The sequence below is a fragment of the Pseudophryne corroboree genome, chromosome 4, assembly GCF_028390025.1.
Source record: "Pseudophryne corroboree isolate aPseCor3 chromosome 4, aPseCor3.hap2, whole genome shotgun sequence".
NCBI classification, from domain to species: Eukaryota; Metazoa; Chordata; class Amphibia; order Anura; family Myobatrachidae; genus Pseudophryne; species Pseudophryne corroboree.
Genome location: NC_086447.1, coordinates 848,813,401 through 848,834,426, shown reverse-complemented (window position 1 = coordinate 848,834,426; position 21,026 = coordinate 848,813,401). Strand labels below are relative to the sequence as shown.

The 21,026-nt window shown below is 45.6% G+C and overlaps 1 protein-coding gene and 1 long non-coding RNA gene across 3 annotated transcripts in view; one reads left to right on the top strand and one right to left on the bottom strand.

Moving 5' to 3' along the window:
- C4H2orf73 (chromosome 4 C2orf73 homolog) overlaps positions 1-21,026 on the top strand; it is a 44,880-nt gene that overhangs the window by 12,195 nt on the left and 11,659 nt on the right. For both annotated transcript variants that reach the window (XM_063918647.1, XM_063918646.1), the window contains exons 3-5: positions 4,034-4,190; positions 9,180-9,295; positions 12,673-12,747. In XM_063918647.1, coding sequence (XP_063774717.1) covers positions 4,034-4,190; positions 9,180-9,295; positions 12,673-12,747 — 348 coding nt within the window. The remainder of the gene's footprint in view (positions 1-4,033; positions 4,191-9,179; positions 9,296-12,672; positions 12,748-21,026) is intronic.
- Positions 8,208-8,898, bottom strand: LOC134910527 (uncharacterized). Its single transcript, XR_010176228.1, has 3 exons — positions 8,751-8,898; positions 8,550-8,655; positions 8,208-8,367 (listed from the first exon to the last, which is right to left on the bottom strand). It is a non-coding gene; the product is annotated as an uncharacterized LOC134910527 (long non-coding RNA).

Genomic DNA, 21,026 nt, shown 5'->3' with positions numbered 1-21,026 from the left:
ATTCCAACTTGTTTGTGGTACCGAATCCGGACGGTTCGGTAAGGCAGATTTTGAATCTAAAATCGTTGAACCCATACTTCAAGATGGAGTCTCTGAGAGCGGTGATCTCAGGTCTGGAGGAGGCGTAATTCCTAGTGTCTCTGGATATCAAGGAGGCGTACCGTCACATTCCAATCTGGCCGCTTCACCAGGCTTTGCACTACAGCACTGTCACTACCAGTTCCAGGCCCTGCCTTTTGGTGTCTCCACGGCACCGAGGGTGTTCACCAAGGTAATGGCAGAGATGATGTTTCTCCTTCGCAAGCAGGGAGTGAACATAATTCCGTACCTGGACGATCTTCTGATAAAGGCGCCATCCATGGAGAGGTTGTTGAACAGCATTGGCCTCACAACCAAACTACTCCTGGATCACGAGTGGATTCTAAATCTTCCGAAATCCCACTTAGAGCCAACTCGGAGGCTCCCATTTCTGGGAATGATACTGGACACACAGTCGCAGAAAGTTTTTCTTCCGTGGAAAAGGCATTGGTAATCCAGTCGATGGTTCGGGATGTCCTGAAGCCAACCCGTATATCAGTGCATCTATGCATTCGCCTTCTGGGGAAAATGGTGGCCTCTTCTGAGGCTCTTCAGTTTGGAAGGTTTCACGCAAGACCCTTCCAGCTCGACCTGTTGGACAAATGGTCCTGATCACATCTTCACATACATCAGAGGATCCGTCTGTCGCCAAAGGCCAGAATCTCCCTTCTGTGGTGGCTACAGACTTTGCACCTAATCAAGAGCTGACTGTTGCACAGACGCAAGCCTCAGAGGTTGGGGAGCAGTCACCCAGGGGTGCAGTTTCGGGGAAGAGGGTCAAGTCAGGATGTGACCCTTCCAATCAACATTCTGGAACTCAGGGCTATATACAACGCCCTTCTGCAGGCCTCATTTCTTCTTCAAGATATGGCCATTCAGGTCCAGACGGACAATGTGACGGCAGTGACGTACATAAACCAACAGGGCGGAAAGAAAAGCAGAGCAGCAATGCCAGAGGTGTCAGGAATTCTCCTCTGGGCAGAAAAACACGCTGCGGCATTGTCGACGGTCTTCATTCCGGGACTAGACAACTGGGAAGCAGACTTCCTCTGCAGACGTGACCTGCAACCGGGGGTGTAGGGCCTTCACCCGGAGGTGTTCAGGTGCTTGACACGTCGATGGGGATGTCCGCAAATCAACATGATGGCCTCTTGTCTCAACAAGAAGCTCAAGCGGTATTGTTCCAGGTCGAGAGACCCACAGGCAGTGGCAGTGGACATTCTGACGACTCCATGGGTCTATCAGATGGTGTACGTGTTTCCTCCACTTCCTCTGATCCCAAGAATTCTGAAAAGAATAAAAAGGGAAAAGGTTCAACAATTCTCATTGCGCCGGACTGGCCAAGCAGGGCCTGGTATGCGGACCTTCTGGAGATGCTCCTCGAAGATCCGTGGCCTCTACCTCTTCGCGAGGATCTTCTGCAACAAGACCCGTTCGTCTATCAAGACTTGCCATGGCTACGTTTGATGGCATGGAAGTTGAACGGCTGATTCTAGCCATGAGAGGCATCCCTGACAAGGTCATCCCGACTATGATCCAACCCAGGAACGGGGTAACGTCTAAACATTACCACTTTATTTGGAAAAAATACATCTCTTGGTGTGAGAGCAGAAAATATTCTGCGGTGGAATTTCATCTGGGATGTTTCTGCTTTTTCTGCAGTTGGGTTTTTATGTGGGCCTACGTTTGGGATCCATAAAAGTCCAGATTTTGGCCTTGTCCATTTTCTTTCAGAAATAATTGGCTTCTCTTCCTGAGGTCCAAACGTTCTTGAAAGGTGTTCTGCACATCCAACCTCCATTTGTGCCTCCCACAGCACCTTGGGATCTCAATTTGGTGCTGCAGTTCCTCCAATCCGACTGGTTTGAACGGTTACATGAGGTAGATGTAAAATATCTTACGTGGAAGACCGTCACACTGTTGGCCTTGGCTTCAGCAAGACGTGTGTCGGAACTGGGAGCGTTGTCTTACAAGAGCCCCTATTTAATTTTCCATGAGGATAGAGCTGAACTCAGGACTCGTCAGCAATTTTTTCCTAAGGTGGTGTCTGTGTTTCACATCAACCAACCTATTGTGGTTCCGGTTGTTACCGACACCTCTGCTACTTCAAAGTCTTTGGATGTCGTGAGGGCTTTGAAGGTGTATGTAAAGCAAACAGCTTGTCACAGAAAATCAGACTCGCTGTTTGTACTTTATGATCCCAATAAGATTGGGTGTCCTACTTCAAAGCAGTCCCTTGCACGCTGGATCAGGCTCGTAGTCCGTAGATCTTTTTCTCGTAATCCGTAGAGGATACTGGGCGCCCGCCCAGTGCTCCGTACTTCCTGCACTGTTACTTGGTTAAGTATTGTTGTTTGGTTCAGCTGTTGCTGTTCCTGTTTTCAAGTTTGGTTAGCTTGGCTTTCCTCTTGTTTGTGTGTGCTGGTTCGGGATCTCACCACTATCCTTTTATATCCTTCTCTCAAAGTATGTCCGACTGAGTCTGGTAGGAGGGGCATAGAGGGAGGAGCCAGCCCACACTATCAAATTCTTAAAGTGCCCATGGCTCCTAGTGGACCCGTCTATACCCCATGGTACTAAATGGATCCCCAGTATCCTCTACAGACTACGAGAAAAGGATTTACCGGTAGGTAATTAAAATCCTATTTTTTTTAATTTTTAGAACTTTGTCATACTTTACGATCCACGTGGACTACAATTGGGAACGGTAACCTGTGCCAAGGACAGCGGTAGTGGAGCAAAGCACCTTGCCCAAAGCATGGCGAGCCATGCAAGGGGACACGTTGCACTAATTGGGGTTCCCGTTCACTGTATGGAGAAAACAACACCAACATGTTTTTAAAAAACTCATGTCGTCCTTTTCTCATGTCGACCTAGTAAATGTCGACCTAGTGTCCCTGTCGACCTAGAAACCATGTCGACCTACTTACTGTCGACCAATAGTGGTCGACCTAGACACTGTCGACCTAAGTCTTATCTACCTAACATACCACACCTGGAAAAAGACAGGCGGAAGGTGTAGCCAGGGCCAGATTCAGTAACTCTCTGTGTAAGCTGAGACCCCTGGCAATGTCAGATAATTAGCAAACTGAATCTAGTGAATATTATTATAATCATTTATTAACAGTTTTTTATATAGCGAAACACATTCCATTGCGCTTTACAAATGGAAACGACAGTGATCAAACAAAATTGGGTAATAACAGACAGAGGCAGGGGGCCCTGCGTGCAAGCTTACAATCTATAGGGAAATAGGCATTGATACACAAGAATAGGTGCTATCTACCAGATTACAAAGGTTCTTGGTGGGCTGGGTAATAAAACACCATCATAGGGGTAGGAACGCCATGCTCGCAAGCTTACGATCTTTAGGGAAATAGGCATTGATACACAAGGATAGGTGCTATCTATTGCATAATGGTCCACGAGATTGCAAAGGTTCTTGGTGGGCTGTATGATATGATCACCCAGCAATGATGAACCAGGGTCAGGAGGAAGGGAAAGTGAAGAAAGAGAACATATGTGAGAATATATGTGGACTGTACAGTGGGGATGTAATTGGATAGGAAAATTTATGAAGGTTATGTGGGCGGTTCCGGAATTTGAAGCTTGCCTGAAGAGTTGAGTTTTCAGGGAACGCTTGAAGGTTTGGAGACTAGAGGAGAGTCTTATTGTGCATGGGAGGGCATTCCACAGAATAGGAGCAGCCTGAAGAAAGTCCTGTAATCGTGAATGCATAATAAGCACATATTTCATTATTTTTATTTTTTTAGTAAGGTGGAATTACCCTTAAATGGCATGGTTATTTCTGATATATATACGTTACATGCATTATTTTGGCGAAAGCATCCCATTAAATGAGCCAGCAGTTACACTGAATGAGTATATATAATCAGTGTGATAGTTTGGTGGTTTTACTACTTGTTTCTGAGATATTTACTCTTGCTCCTTAAAGTCAGAGTGGTGGCCCACCGAGCAGTCAAGTGTGAGTCTACACAAGCCCCCCTATGACCTGATGACAACCCAGAGGACTGACTTCTACGAGCAGCCTTATTGTGGTCGCCAGACACGACACGGTAACAATCCATCCTCACCACCACCACAAGGAATAGGTGAGATAATCAAACTCAGTTTACCTTTCTATGAAAGAAAAATACAATGGGGCAGAGTGATGTATTAAGCGTGGAGAAGTGATAAAGCAGTGATAAGTGGAAGATGATAACGCACCAGCCAATCATTACAGGTTTGAAAAATGACAGTTAGGAGCTGATTGGCTGGTGTTTTATCACCTTCCACTTACCACTCTTTGGGGCAGTTGTATTAAGCCTGGAGAAGGGATAAAGAAGTGAGAAAGCAGTGATAAAGTGGAAGGTGATAACACACCAGACAATCAGCTCCTAACTGTAATTTTTAAAACCTGTAATGATTGGCTGGTGCCTTATCACCTTCTACTTAACACTGCTTTATCACTTCTTTATCCCTTCTCCAGGCTTAATACATCTGCCCCCTTATCACTGCTTTATCACTTCTCCATGCTTAATACATCTGCCCCATTGGGCCTAATTCATGTTTGTACATACATGCGTTAGCAAGTGCAATTTTCTCGGCTTCGCAGATGCTGATGTTTGCAAGTGAAGCTGCCGCCCAGAGACGCCCACTGGAGTTAACGCAAGCTTAGTCGCAATTGCGTACACATTAGCAGCCTATACGCAGAAACGAGGAACATCGGGTCTAAGAGATGGCTTATGGCTATACGTAGACTGGACATGGCAGTAGCGATGCAGGCGCCATGTTTTTGTACATTCAATCTCGCAGCTGACGGCAGATACATGTCCCCGAAAACGGCAATTTAACACCTTCAAACATTCCATTCCTGTCAATCACTTTCCCATGAAATCGTCATTTAATCAGGATCGCATGCGTCAAGGGCAGCCTGACGATAAATGATAATTGCTCAGTTGCGTGAACATCGGCCATTGCATACAAACATGTATTAGGCCAAATGAGTCTGTACTTACTGTGATTTATTACCTACATTTCTCCTAATATCTACTATACATTCACATGTATAGTTCATAGGTGTTGTTTACGGGTGTGGTTCATCAAATCGACAGTATCTAGGTCGACAATGTTTAGGTCGACCACTATAGGTCGACAGTCACTAGGTCGACATGGATGGAAGGTCGACAGGGTTTCTAGGTCGACATGTGCTAGGTCGACAGATCTAAAGGTCGACATGAGGATTTTTTTTTCTTTTGGTGTCGTTTTCTTCGTAGAATGACCGGGATCCCAAATTAGTGCACCGCGTAGCTCTCGCATGGCTCGCGATGCTTCGAGCATGGTGCCTTCGCTTCGCTCGGCACAGATTACCGCTCCAATCGTAGTTCACGTGGATCGTTAAGTATGAAAAAATTCAAAAAAAGAAAAAAATGTGAAAAACTCATGTCGACCTTTAGACCTGTCGACCTGGCACATGTCGACCTAGAAACCCTGTCGACCTTCCATCCATGTCGACCTAGTGACTGTCGACCTATAGTGGTCGACCTAAACATTGTCGACCTAGATACTGTCGATCTTCAGACCGGATCCCGTTGTTTACAGAACACTAACCACCCCTGACGGTACCTGTTTGCTGGTTCGTACCCCGCCCCCCCGGTGGTCACATTGCTTGAAAGTGTTCTATAATATAATACATAACAAGTAGTGAAGGCAATACAGAACTAACTAGAAAGTGTTCTATAATATAATACATAACCAGTAGTGAAGGCAATACAGAACTAACTAGAAAGTGTTCTATAATATAATACATAACAAGTAGTGAAGGCAATACAGAACTAACTAGAAAGTGTTCTATAATATAATACATAACCAGTAGTGAAGGCAATACAGAACTAACTAGGCCCATTTCATAAAAACATCTTTTTTTGTTTTTAGTCATGTAAAATACAAGAATCTACATCATTAGCTCATTTGCATAATGATTATTAAAACCAGCTTTAAAACTTGAGCACAGCTACTGTACAGTTATTACTTTTATGGTGTGTTTTCCATCTTATGATTTGCACAGCTGTCTGTTAATATTCTACACTTTCCTCGTTAACGTCTTATATGCCTTGAAGAACATGTCACCTATAACTTAATAAACCCATGCTGTTCTCAGCAGCATTGAATGGGTTAAAAATCAGGGACTAAGCAGAAGGGCTATAAATCTGCTTTCCAAACTTACTCTCATGTGACATCTGATACGTGGGTGTCTCTTTATTGGCTAAAATAGCGTTTTCTTTCCTTGCTAGAGTCATAATACAGTTTTGTACTGCATTTAAAATCTCTGTTTTGAATAATAAGAGTATACAGTAACTTAGCGCACAGACATTACGGATCACGTTGTAGTAAATGTATACTGAACCTCCTTTGTATAGTCGGTGACGGAAATTACAGGTATGTCAACTGTTTATATGTCGACGGAAGATTGGCGACGGCATGATTCTGATATGGTTGTAATGTTAGTTAGAGCATTTTAACCATGTCGATCTTTAACTGTAAACAGCTGTTTTAAATTACTCATGGAAGGCTGCCATATTTCTGCGAATGTCCAGCTCACTTGTTTTGTCAGTGACTACTAATGAATTACCTGTACTGTATATAAATGAATTATAAGGCACACAGGAAACAACTGTTATCCGTAGTATTATCATTGTTATTATTAATATTATCCTTTATTTAAATGGAGCTACATGGGGTCCGCTTCCCTCCTGCTTTTTATGTTCTTGTTTACAACCCTATAGCAGTTTCTTATGTTTACATTGGTGGATTTCTGAATAGGGCTAAGGCCACCATGAAAAATTTTGTTTCCTAGTACATATAGGGTGTGGCCAGAGTGTGGGGGCATAGCCATGATCATTGTAAATATAGCACCTCACCGCAGAATGGGGGGGGGGGCCGCAGCAGGGTATATGGCCACGCCATCTTCAGGGTTGTGGCTGAACCACCTTGGCAGGCCTGGGTCTCGAACTAGGACCCTAAACAAAATGGGCTTGGTTACTTTGTACCCACCCCCTCCCTGGAGGCCACTGGGCATGGCGGAAGTCACAGCAGCTCAGATGGTTGTGGAGAGGCAAAGTTACACTTTACTTTCTCAGATGGGATTTAGGGGGATATCCAATTAGCCCCGGTAATTTACCGGGGCTAATTGTCCCGCAGGGGGCTGTCTAATTAGCCCCGATAAGCCGGCGCGTGCCGCAGCTTATCGGGGATTTTGTTTCACCTGCCTCCGGCAGGCGAAGCAGGATCTCCGGAAACAGCCCCGTTTTCGTCTGAAAACGGGGCTGTTTCACACGGAAACACACAGGTTTCACTGAACCTGTGTGTTTTCGGGAGAAAGGTTTTTTTTTTTTTTTACAGGCGATCAATCTGGATCGCCTGTAAAAATAAATAAATCGGTGAAATATGCGACAAAAGTCTAAAAACCTTTTTCAGACCCGATGTTTTACCGGGGATAACTGGATATCCCCCTTAGTCAATAGTCATTATGCTGACACTGAATTTTACCATGCTATGGGGCAGATTTAATAACGAGTGATATTCTTGTTATCATGTATTATGAATGTTAAATTGTGCTCCAGCCAATCAGCTCCTGTCATTTTTCAAACCGACGACAGTTAGGAGCCGAATGGTTGGGGCACCGTTAAACATTCGTAACGAGTGATAACAAGAATATCACTCGTTGTTAAATATGTGCCTACTGTACATGTTTAAGATGTCAACACTCATATTGACAACACCTGCAAATATGATCTAATATATATATATATATATATATATATGACAAGAATTACTCTCCCACTGCGCTATTTCAAATAAAACACTAAAATTAATTAATTATATGGCTGCCTGTATCCTCTAAGTTCCCTGTTAGGAGGAACTAAATGTGTGAAAATATGAAACGAAATAGAGGAGATGGCGCCAAGGGAGTTATATCAACGCCCTACCTAAAAACGGACCCTTACAGTACTCTCCGGATAAATTACGTCAGATAACAAATACTAACATAAAAATTTATTAAAACAACATATAAACCCGACACAAATGTTCATAAGTATACAGAGTTGATACATTTACATTTGTCGCACAATTTGAACAATCAGTTTGTAGTGATGAGGAAAAAGCGTAGATATATCACTACGATTTCCTCCTTCTCCTTATTGTAGATTCGGAGGTAACATCAGATGATAGATAGATAAATAACCCAACGCGTTTCGTCTTGTTCCAAGACTTCTTCAGGGGTAAAATCTACAATTGTAGAATAATAAGTCAAAACAAATACATAGCAATAAGCATCTTACACTCACATATAACATGACATATTGGTATCAAAAGAACATGACATAGCAACATGAGGAGGAAAACAGAATAAATAACATGAAGAAAGAGGAAAAAAGAGAACCAAAAAGCACAGGTTGTGAAAAACATACCTCTTCATTTCAGAACATATTGTCAGCACATAAAAGGTCATTCAAAGATGTATGAACAACGTTTCAATATTTCAATGGGACTTGATTGATACAGCGAGGACCATACCTAATTAAAAAACGTGTAATAACCTTTATTAATTAAAGGACACTTTTTGTTCAATTAGGCAGAGATTGGGATTAATCCAATGGAACGGCACATACCTCATATATCATCAGCTTGAGTCTGACATTCAGATATTCGAATATGGGGAAGATTCATATGTGTATAGAATCTAACTGGTTCACAAGCATAAGGAACATAATAAATTGATTAATTGGGTATTAATTATAAGAACACCTATGAGTTCATAAATAGACCCCTATCTTATTTTGACACCCATAATTATAAAAATTCTGGTATCATTAATGTCTGATCACTAATGAACAGATCTCATGACTAACCCGTGTGGTTTCTATATATGATACAGAACATAGCCACAGAATTGGCTATAACAAACACCAATGTTACCACTATACAACGATCCTCTACTAAATGATCTGATTATAACCAGCCATTTATTCATATTTATATATATATATAGCCATAGGCGTTTATTTTCTGACCTGTTGATATATTTACTTTTTGTTTAGTTCCACTTGCATCTCCCAAAGGCCAGGATCGCCTTCCGAAATTATTTCAGGAACAGATCTCCTTCACGCATCAATACAATTCACGGGTAACTCCCAATGAACCAATACGGGGGAAGGTAAGGGTAAAAAATATTGTTCACAAATGTATTAAGCAGTCCTAAGCCCTTAGTTCCCCAGTGGTACACTGTAGTAAATCTTAATGTTCTTTCCTTTCTTCATTAAAGGGAAATTTTATTGTAGGTAAATTGTACAGAGCCTGCATGACCGATATATATAGCCCCTTTTTACTACAGGAGACATTAGCCTCTTGTTGATTTTAGCAGTAAGAGCCTTTACATAAAAATGGTACATGTTCATATGGAATGAGTTCACCTAAAACATTAGCACTCCGACTGTTTTACTATGTAAGCCAGGCTTGTCTTTTGGTGTAAACTTAAGTGACTTTTGCTGAGTCAGTTACTACCCCTGTGTTTCAGGCACCATAAAATCTTCATGGTACAAAACCTCTTGTATCAAACCTAAAATGACTGCTTTATGTAACTGTTTCTAGTTTAAACCCCCAGTGGATTTTTTTTATTAAAACACTCTTCCAAGGGTGTGTTTTTAAATTTGGGGCAGTGGGTTGTTGTTGGGGGAGTGCGGGGATCGCCAGCGTCAGCGCTGATTCCCAACCGTCTTACGGCATCCAGGAATCAGCATAAACCATTACACAGTTAAGCCCGCCCCCCGGCCAATAGGAGTCTGGGAGGCGGGCTTAACACTGTAATGGTTTATGTTGATTCCCCGGTGATGTGCAATCAGTGCTGTGGTCCCCAGGGAATTAAGAAGTGACGTAGCCCTGACATCTTCTGTGGTGGCCAGCGCCGGCAGTGTAGCTGGCCCTGGTAGATTTCTGGCCATACCACTTAAGTGGTTAAACATTTAGGGGTATACTTACTAAGATTGGGGTTCTTTTTAAGATAGGATGTTGCCCATAGCAACCAATCAGGTTCTCATTTATTTAGCACCTTCTAGAAAATAATACCTGAAATCTGATTGGTTGCTATGGGCAACATCCCATCTTAAAGAGAACTCCTATCTTAGTAAATTTACTCCTTAGTGCAAAGTAAACACTTATGATATGTTAATATTCTAACTTCAATACTGTTTACTTCTTTATTTGGGGTTGTGGGGAGAGGATTTCATAGGCAAATGCATGTGGGGGGGGGGGTTCCAGTTATCCAGAAGCCCCCATCCTCTTAGCCAACAGTTCAAATTATGATAGCAATAGTATATAATACGATTACTAGAGGTGTCGCCACAACATGCAGTTTAAGTAACAGAGCAGATCTGCTGCACATGCCCAGAGATAGCAGCTTCTTCTACCAAGTTTGCTGTGTGTGTGGATCTGAGCCCTGATTCTATTATGTTTGTGTATTTATTTATTATTGGATGGATAATCTTTAACCTGACCACTTATTATATTTATATTAGTTAAACATGTTTGATACAGCCTATACTAAAGACTAGAGTGTGACATATGGGAAGAGATCACCATACCGCTAGTTGGAATCCCAGACGTCACAATACAGACGTCGGAATCCGGACTAGCGGGGAAATACGGACGCTGGAGTCCCTGCGCCACAGCCTTACCTCCTTCTACGGGGGTCGTGGACACCCATAGAGGGAGAATAAGGGAGAATAAATCCTGTGGCAACCGCAGCAAGCCACCGTGCCCGCAGCGATCCCGCAAGGGGCTTGCTAGCGCTCGTGCCGCTGCCGGCTTAACCGTGGTTGGGATCCCGCTGTTGGTATACTGACGGCCAGGATCCCGACCGCTAGGTTTACATACTGATCCCGTACATATTAATACTGTATTACATACAGTATCCAATGTATAAAAAGACCAATGTATAATAATAATAATAATAATAATTTTATTTATATAGCGCTCTTTCTCCAACAGGACTCAAGGCGCTTGTATACATTAATGTCCGGGGGTTGTACTAGGTTTTTCTACCGTTCCCCCAAACTGCCATAAATTCCTCCTTAATCTATGATAAATAAATAAAATGTAATAATAAGAATAAGAAGAAGAAGAATAAAAAATAATAACAAAATAGAAGCAAGGTGCTCCAGCGGTACTAGGCTTCTGTCAAACTATGCAGTTATATTGGAGTGTGAAACACAAGTATCTGTGAACCACAGGTCATATACATGCTTCATTTCTTTCCAGATGTTGCCTCTGGGAATCCTGGTGAGAGGGAGGTCAAGGCGGGAGGGACAGGAGCCTGGTGTCATAAACTGCATAATTGCAGTCCTTCCCCCAGTGACATAATGTTGCGATTGAAGACATTATGTTGCAGGCAGGGCCATGATGATGCAATTCATGGCGAATCGCGTCTTGATGTTAACCGACCACTTCACCAAAGAAACAGCAGTATGCAGAAGGGTTGCCCACTCTCTTGGGAGCTGAGAGAATGCCCCTAAATTCAGGAGTCTCACAGGAACTTCAGGAGAGTAGGCAGCTATGGTCAACATTTAGTCAAAGCTAAATAATATTATAGGGCTGATTTATCAATGAGTTTTCAAATTTTGTTGCGTATGATAAGTGGTGCTCCAGCCAATCAGCTCCCAGTTGTCATATTTCAAATACATGACAGTTGGGAGCTGATTGGCTGGAACAACATATCATACACAAGTTTTAAAACTCATTGCATATGATAAAACTCATTGATAAATCAGCCCCTCTGTGTGATATATGCAGATATAGAAGTTGATGTATAAATCAGTGAAAAGAGTGGACAAGTTGACTAGTGAAGAAGTTACCAATCATCATCGAGGTAGCATTTATCAAGTACATTCTATAAAATGATAGGTAGATTATGATTGGGTACTATGGGCAACTCCTCCACTGGTCCACTTCTCCACTCTTTTCACGGCTTGATACATTAACCTTATACAGTAATTTTCTTGTGTACTCCTCACTTCCTGGGAACTTTCTAAGTTGCTGGAGTTTTGTCAGACTTCAAAACTTTGACACATGAGACAAGAACAATAATTCATCCCAGTTGTAGAACATGCACGCCTCATGGTATCTGCTCATGACCGTTTTTCCTGCGACCCAAACTGGTAAATGTGATGATGTGAGCATATTCCTGGTAATCTTTGTATTGCAAGCTGTAGGAATGTGGTATGTGAATAGCGTTGTGCAAACAAACACTAGGACTCTCACAGCGAGCGGTAGGTTTCTATTCATCTGGCAAAAGAGCAGAACAGGGTTGTGTTACACTTTCAGACTTTTGCTCCTGTGGTGCCATAATTACACAAGTAAAAAGAGACTTCACAGACAGGTCATTAAATCGTCGCCTTCAGCTCGGAGACCCCAGTCTGAGCGCAGTGAGCGAGGCATACAAACAACGGGATGTTTTGCCAGTATTTAAGCCTTGTCCACAGCTAAATTTTTGTAACCAGCAGTTTTCCCCTGGCTAATGTCAACTCTGTTTCCTTTCAGCGTCATGGATGCTTCCTCTTGAGAGAAATAAACAACAGCGCACCCCATGGATACCTCAGAAGTGGAGTCAGAGGGGTTTGATAACTATTAATGCAATTTCATAAAATTAATAAATTGTAGGGAAAAAAATCCAATAAAACCTATTAAAAATCTTTAAAAATAAATAAATGTGAAGTGAAATTGTTACTCTCTTGATAAATACATAGTTTTTTTTTTCAAAAAGACTATGGGAGAGTGAAAACCCATCCCGTGCAATTGTGCGAATGCATGTGTACGCTGTGCGAAAATTCCGCCAGACAGCGGACAGCTGCAAATCCATTCTCGACTCACTCACCATCTAAATGACTTTTTCAGTCTGTGCGTAGCCCTGGACTTACTCCTACAGTGCCATACAAACAGGCTGATCGGGGCCGGAGCTGACGTCACACACCCTCCCTGAAAACGCTTGGGAACGCCTGCATTTTTCCTGACACTCCCTGAAAACGGTCAGTTACCACCCACAAACATCCGCTTCCTGTCAATCACCTTGTGAACACCTTGCGATCTAAATTTCCGCACCATCGTGTCGCTGTTTTGGACATGCCTGCGCATTGCGGTGCATATGCATGCACAGTCATTCGATAAGCAGCTGCTGTGGCCCAGATTTATCAAGCCTTGGAAAGTGATAAATTGCACTGTGATAAAGTATCAGCCAATCAGCTCATACTGTAACTGTCATTTTTCAAACACAGCCTGTAAAATGGCAGTTATGAGGTGGTTTGTTAGTACTTTATCACCGTGCAATTTATCACTCTCCAAGACTTGATAAATCTGGGCCTATGTGTGATGCATCAAGTGCTAAATGCTCTTTTACGTCCCAGGGGATGCTGGGGTCCACATTAGTACCATGGGGTATAGACGGGTCCACCAGGAGTCATTGGCACTTTAAGAGTTTGAGAGTGTGGGCTGGCTCCTCCCTCTATACCCCTCCTACCAGACTCAGTTTAGAAAATGTGCCTGGAGGAGCCGGTCACTGCTAGGGGAGCTCTCCAGAGCTTTTCTAGTAAAATGTTATTTTAGAAGTTTTTATTTTACAGGGAGGCTGCTGGCAACAGCCTCCCTGCAGCGTGGGACTAAGGGGGGGGGAGTAGTGTCAGCCCTGCGGCGTCTGAGCCACTAACTCCGCTGACAGGACACTGAGCTCCTGAGGGGTCAGATCGTTCCCCACCGCAGGGGATCACTCGCCCCAGCAGCATGCCGCCACCCCGTTACAGAGCTGAAGAATCGGTGGCGAGTGAGGCACCGACCCCCTAGAATGCGGGGGGTCGGTGTGAAGATGGCGGCAGCAGGGTAGAAGTGCAGTATTAACTGCACTCCGGAAGGCTCAGCGGTACATGGTCTGGCGCTGTGAGGGGCGCCCTGAGCCAGCGCTACACCCTACACTGGTCCAAAAGCCTGTCAGGGTCCCCGGATCTCAGCCAGCACTCAATCCTCCGGCCAGTATAATCCTATGAAGAGCGGGAAGACAGCGCCATTTTGGGGGCAGAGCTTCTCCTCAGAGCAGACCCAGCAGCGTTCAGCACCATTTTCCTGCCTGCACAGCGCTGATCAGGAGAAACAGGTCCCTCCACAGCAACTCCATCTATCTGTAAACGGTACCAGGGGGTTGTAGAAGGGGGGGGAGGCTGCAATACGACTGTATATCCTATTAAGGTGCACAGTCAGCGCTAAAAAGGGGTCTCGCTTTGGTTAGAAGCGCTGTGTGTGGGTTGGCTCCAATCTCTGTGTCTCTCTTGCCATTCTTGGGGGGGAAACTCTGTCTGCCCTCCCCTGTGTGTGTGTGGAGTGTTTGGTGGTCTCCTTTAGCTATGTCCAGGGACACTGTGTCATATGCTGCAGAGGATATGTCCTCCCAGGATGATCCCATTCCATGTAATCAGGATAGCACAGATTCCAGCAAGGGAACCTGAGTGGTTTTCCTCTATCAAATCTTGGATTTCTCAGATTTCAGACAGGGTTGCAAGTAATGAATCTACAACCCAGGTATTACAGAACTCTATGGCAGTATGGCCCAATTTTGGTACCTCAGGACGCTCCGCTATATACCACCACAAACGTGCGCTTGTTCATGTCACGCAAGATGACACGGATACCGATTCTGACACCACAGACGGTAATGGGGATGTGTTGCGGGGTCTTCCTCTCTTGCAAAGGGGGTGCAATTGATGATAGAGGCTATCAGGGATGTGTTGAATATTAATGATACCACACCTGAGCAGGTTGAGGAGGCTTTTTTCACTGAAAATAAGAAAGCCTCACTAACCTTCCCTGCGTCAAAGGAATTAAATGCTATATTTGAGAAAGCATGGGTAAACCCTGAGAAAAAAATCCAGATCCCTAAAAGGGTCCAGGTGGCATTCCCTTTTCCTGAGGAGGATAGAAAAAAAAATGTGAAAACCCGCCAATTGTTGACGCATCTGTGTCCAGACTCTCAAAAAAGGTGGTTTTGACTGTTCCGGGATCTACCGCCTTAAAGGAGCCGGCTGATCACAAAATTGATAATACATTTAAATCAATGTAAACCGCTTCGGAGGCCATATTACGTCCCACTATTGCTAGTGCATGGATTGTAAAAGGTATAGTAAAGTGGTCAGGTACCTTACTTGAGGATTTGGATACGATGGATAAGGGTGATGTTGAATTGTTTTTGCGTACCATTCACGATTCAGCAGGTTTTATGGTAGAATCCATGAAAGACATGGGTTCCATGGCTGCGGGAATCTCTTCCATGTCTGTTTCAGCTCGTCGGGGACTGTGGCTGCGCCAGTGGTCAGCCGACGCGGAATCCAGTAAAAAGCGTGGAGTCCCTACCCTACACAGGTCAGGCTCTCTTTGGGGAAGCTTTGGATGCGTGGATATCCACGGCTACAGCGGGTAAGTCTCCGTTTCCTCCCTCAGCTGCACCTGTTCCGAAGAAGTCCTTTTCTTCATCAGCATCACAGTCCTTTCGGCCTAACAAGCCTAGAAAGGCCAAACCGTCCAATACCTTCTTTAGGGGAGGTAGAGTTAAATCCAGGAAACCTGCTGCCACAGGTTCCTAGGAACAAAGGCCTGTTTCAGGTACGCCAAAGTCCTCCGCATGACAGTGGACCGCGCGGCCTGGAGGTGGGGCCAGTGTGAGCGAGACTCAGACAGTTCAGTCACGTCTGGGTATCGTCCGGCTTGGATCCCTGGGTGATAGATATTGTGTCCCAGGGTTACAGGCAGGAATTTAAAAATCTCCCTCCTCACCGATTTTTCAAATCAGGCTTGCCAGTTCTACTGGCAGACAGAACTGTCCTACAAGAGGCTGTCCAGAAGTTGGTGGAGGCACAGGTCATTGTGCCGGTTCCTCCTCATCTGCAAACCACAGGTTACTATTCGAACCTTTTCGTGGTACCGAGACCGGATGGTTCAGTCATGCCAATTCTGAACCTAAAATCACTGAACCCCTTTCTAAAGGAGTTCAAGTTCAAAATGGAGTCTCTCCGGGTGGTGATATCAGGTTTGGAAGAGGGGGAATTCCTGGTATCCCTGGATATCAAGGATGCGTACCTCCACATTCCGATTTGGCTGCCGCATCAGGCTTATCTCCATTTCGCATTACTGGACAGTCATTTCCAGTTCCAGGCCCTGCCATTCGGCCTCTCAACAGCACCAAGGGTGTTCACCAAGGTGATGGCAGAGATGATGGTTCTCCTCAGCAAACAAGGGGTGAACATCATTCCATATCTGGGCGATCTGCTAATAAAGGCATCGTCCAAGGAGAGGCTGTTGCAGTCCATTGTTCTCACAACCCTACTACTCAGACTCCACGGTTGGATTCTGAACCTTCCAAAATCACATTTGGAACCAACCCAGAGGTTGTCCTTTCTGGGGATGATCCTGGACACAGAAGTGCAGAGGGTGTTTCTCCCGCAGGAAAAGGCGTTGGTGATACAAACAATGGTCCGGGATGTCCTGAAGCTAGCCTGGGTGTCGGTTCATCAATGCATTCGCCTTTTGGGAAAGATGGTGGCCTCTCACGAGGCTCTCCAGTACGGGAGGTTCCATGCTCGGGCCTTCCAACTGGATCTCCTGGACAAGTGTTCAGGATCTCATCTCCACATGCAATGGAGAATTCGTCTGTCGCCAAAGGCCAGGATTTCACTCCTCTGGTGGCTCCAATTGCCTCACCTTCTAGAGGGCCGCAGGTTCGGGATTCAGGACTGGGTCCTTCTAACCCCGGATGTGAGCCTCTGGGGCTGGGGCGCAGTCACTCAGGAGGAAACCTTCCAATGTAGGTGGTCAAGTCTGGAGGCCGGCCTGCCGATCAACCTCCTGGAACTAAGAGCCGTCTACAACGGTCTTCTTCAAGCAGCCCATCTTCTAAAAAATCAGGCCATTCAAGTACAGTCGGACAGTGTAACGACGGTGGCTTACATAAACCGACAGGGCAGAACGAAGAGCAGAGCTGCAATGGCAGAGGTAACAAGAATCATCCTCTGGGCAGAAAGACACGCGTTGGCGTTCTCAGCAATCTTCATTACGGTAGTGGACAACTGGGAAGCAGACTTCCTCAGCAGACACGATCTCCATCCAGGGGAGTGGGGTCTCCATCTGGAGGTGTTCAAGGAAATAACAGACCTTTGGGGGTTACCCCAAATAGGCATGATGGCCTCTCATCTCAACAAGAAGCTTCAACGCTATTGTTCCAGGTCGAGGGACCCACAAGCAGTGGCAGTGGACGCCCTGGTGTCTCCATGGGTGTTCCAATCGGTGTACGTGTTTCCACCACTTCCACTCATTCCAAGAGTTCTAACGATCCTCATTGCTCCAGACTGGCCAAGGCGGGCTTGGTACGCGGACCTTCTGAATCTCTTGCAGGAAGAGCCGAGGCCTCTTCCTCTTCGGGAGGACCTGCTACAGCAGGGGCCGTTCACCTATCAAGACTTACCGCAGCTCCGTTTGACGGCATGGAAGTTGAGCGCCTGATACTTGCTCGTAAGGGCATTCCGAAGAGTTCATTCCTACCCTGATACAGGCTAGGAAAGGGGTAACGTCTAAACATTACCATCGTATTTGGAAGAAATATGTCTCTTGGTGTGAATCCCAAAAATTTCCTGCGGTGGAGTTTCAACTGGGATGTTTTCTCCTCTTCCTGCAAGCAGGTATGGATATGGGCCTGCGATTGGGATATGTGAAGGTCCAGATTTCGGCCCTGTCCATTTTCTTCCAGAAACAATTGGCTGCTCTCCCTGAGGTTCAGACCTTTTTGAAGGGAGTTCTGCACATCCAACCTCCCTTTGTACATCATACGACGCCTTGGGACCTTAACGTGGTGTTGCAGTTTCTCCAGTCGGACTGGTTTCAGCCTCTACAGGAGGTTGAGGTCAAATTTCTTACATGGAAGGCTGTCACGTTGTTGACCTTAGCTTCTGCTAGACGTGTGTAAGAATTGGGGGCTTTGTCCTGTAAAAGCCCTTACTTGATCTTCCACAAAGATAGAGCTGAGCTCAGAACACGTCAGCAGTTTCTTCCGAAGGTTGTGTCGGCATTTCATATCAACCAACCTATTGTCGTGCCAGTGGCTACTGACTCCTCAATTTCATCAAAGTTTTTGGATGTTGTGCGGGCTTTGAAAATCTATGTGAAGAAGACTGCTCGTTACAGGAAATCGGACTCTCTGTTTGTCCTGTATGATCCCAAGAAAATTGGGTGTCCTGCTTCAAAGCAGACTATATCTAGCTGGATTAGATTCACTATCCAGCATGCGTATTCTACAGCAGGATTGCCGTGTCCAAAATCTGTTAAAGCCCACTCTACTCGTAAGGTGGGGTCTTTCTGGGCGGCTGCCCGGGGTGTCTCAGCGTTACAACTTTGCCGAGCGGCAACTTGGTCTGGGTCGAACACGTTCGCTAAGTTCTACAAATTCAGACATCAAAGAAGGTAAGTGTGGTGGAGAGACACTTGTGCGTGCTGGGCCCGGAGTCTGCAGGGATTCATTCAGGTAGTATATATAATAATGTGCACTATTTTAATAATATTCTGGAGCTGGTGCTGGAGAGACACTTGTGTGGGCTGGAGAGAAACGAGGAGGGATGAGGTTTTGTGGGCTGGGGAGACACAAGGTGGGGATGAGGGTGTGTGGGATGGGGAGACACAAGAGGGGGGATGAGAGTGTGTGGGATGGGGAGACACAAGGGGGGATGAGGGTATGTGGGATGGGGAGACAAGGGGGGGATGAGGGTGTGTGGGATGGAGAGACACAAGAAGGGGCTGACGGTGTGTGGGATGGGGAGACACAAGAGGGGGGATAAGAGTATGTGGTATGGGGAGCCACAAGGGGGGGATGAGGGTATGTGGGATGGGGAGACACAAGAGGGGGATGAGGGTGTGTGGGATGGGGAGCCACAAGGGGGGGATGAGGGTGTGTGGGATGGGGAGCCACAAGGGGGGGATGAGGGTATGTGGGATGGGGAGACACAAGGGGGGGATGAGGGTGTGTGGGATGGGGAGCCACAAGGGGGGGATGAGGGTATGTGGGATGGGGAGACACAAGAGGGGGATGAGGGTGTGTGGGATGGGGAAACAAGAGGGGTGATGAGAGAGTGTGTGGGATGGGGAGCCACAAGGGGGGATGAGGGTGTGTGGGATGGTTAGACACAAGGGGGGGATGAGGGTGTGTGGGATGGGGAGACAAGGGGGGAGATGAGGGTGTGTGGGATGGGTAGACACAAGAGGGGGGAATGAGGGTGTGTGGGATGGGGAGACACAAGAGGGGGGGTGAGGGTGTGTGGGATGGGGAGACACAAGAGGGGGATGAGGGTGTGTGGGATGGGGAGACACAAGGGGGGGATGAGGGTGTGTTGGATGGGGAAACACGAGGGGGGATGAGGGTGTGTGGGATGGGGAGATGAGGGCATGTGGGATGGGGAGACAAAAGGGGGGGATGAGGGTGTGTGGGATGGGGAGACACAAGGGGGGATGAGGGTGTGTTGGATGGAGAAACACAAGAGGGGGGATGAGGGTGTGTGGGATGGGGAGACAAGGGGGGGATGAGGGTATTTGGGCTGGGGCTGGAGAGACACAAAAGGGGAATGAGCACAACACAATAGGGGAAGGAGAGCACCTTCAGTGTGCACAAAAGCTCCCATATTGGTGGGCGGGGCCCAAGACAAAATCTTGTCTAGGGCACTAAATTGGTCAGGGCCGTAGGGCTAGATTAACAATGGGGTGGATGGAGCTCCAGGCCCCCAGGTATAAATAGGCCCAGCATCATGGCAGCATGATATTGACTAGTAGCGTGCCAGACAGGTGGACATAAAAAGTATTAAAAAAGTTTTTCTAGCTTTCTCACAAAATTAGGCAGTTTTTCTATTTTATGTATTTAGGGAAACAGTGACGATGGCAGTGCAGGAGGTGTACACACCCACATGGCTCTGGCCACACCCACACAACACTGGTCACAGCTCCTTCCTTGATCAGGCCATTGAGCATTTTCAGCGTCCTTTAATCCGGCCCAGCTTGGAGATGGTATAGGTCTAGGGCCTGTCTTTGCCCCATATCTGGGGGCAGCACGGTTCACATATACCTAAACTTATACTCATATGTGCTTACCCTCAAATACTATTATACACAACCAGGTAATATGAACAAGAATAGTTTGTTAGATTTATTTTGATACTGGAAAATGCAGTTGCTATTAGTTTTGATTTCAATGTAAACCCCCCTTATAATAAGTGCAGTAAAAATCATCCTTCTCATGTATGGATGAAAGTCGCAAAAAAGTCATAGTAAAATACACAGTTAAAACCTTATGATATGAACACGATCAATGCAGAAAGCACCTACCAGCTTCAAAGGGGAATGCACAATCACACAACCAGAAGTGGTCAGTCAGTGCTGGCATTGTCATCTTCATCATCAGTGTATATCAGCCGCCTTCAGACATACACAAGTGATATGACAGGTATACATTATTTCTGCCTCAGTTCACAATTACACAAGTCAAAGCATACCTCTAAACTGCCCCGATTTTGGTGCCAAGAAACTGATTGGTTGACCTCAAAAGGGGTGGAGTCTTAGGCAGATATGGGAGTTTATGAGCATATAGTGTTAGAAGATTATGGATAGGGCTTAATTTGTCCCAAATTTCTGGTAATGGAAACGTTGAGAGGTCTGATATCGTAAATGAGAAATAAAATGGATGCGTGGCACAGAATAATGCCTTTAAAATATACTGTGAAGCCTTTTAATGGTAGTTTGGCTGGGTCCCAGTACCATTGCCAACTCCCCACATGTAGCCAAGATGGCGGTTGCAACACTGAAGGGGGTAACCCTTGTGCTGCGGTGTC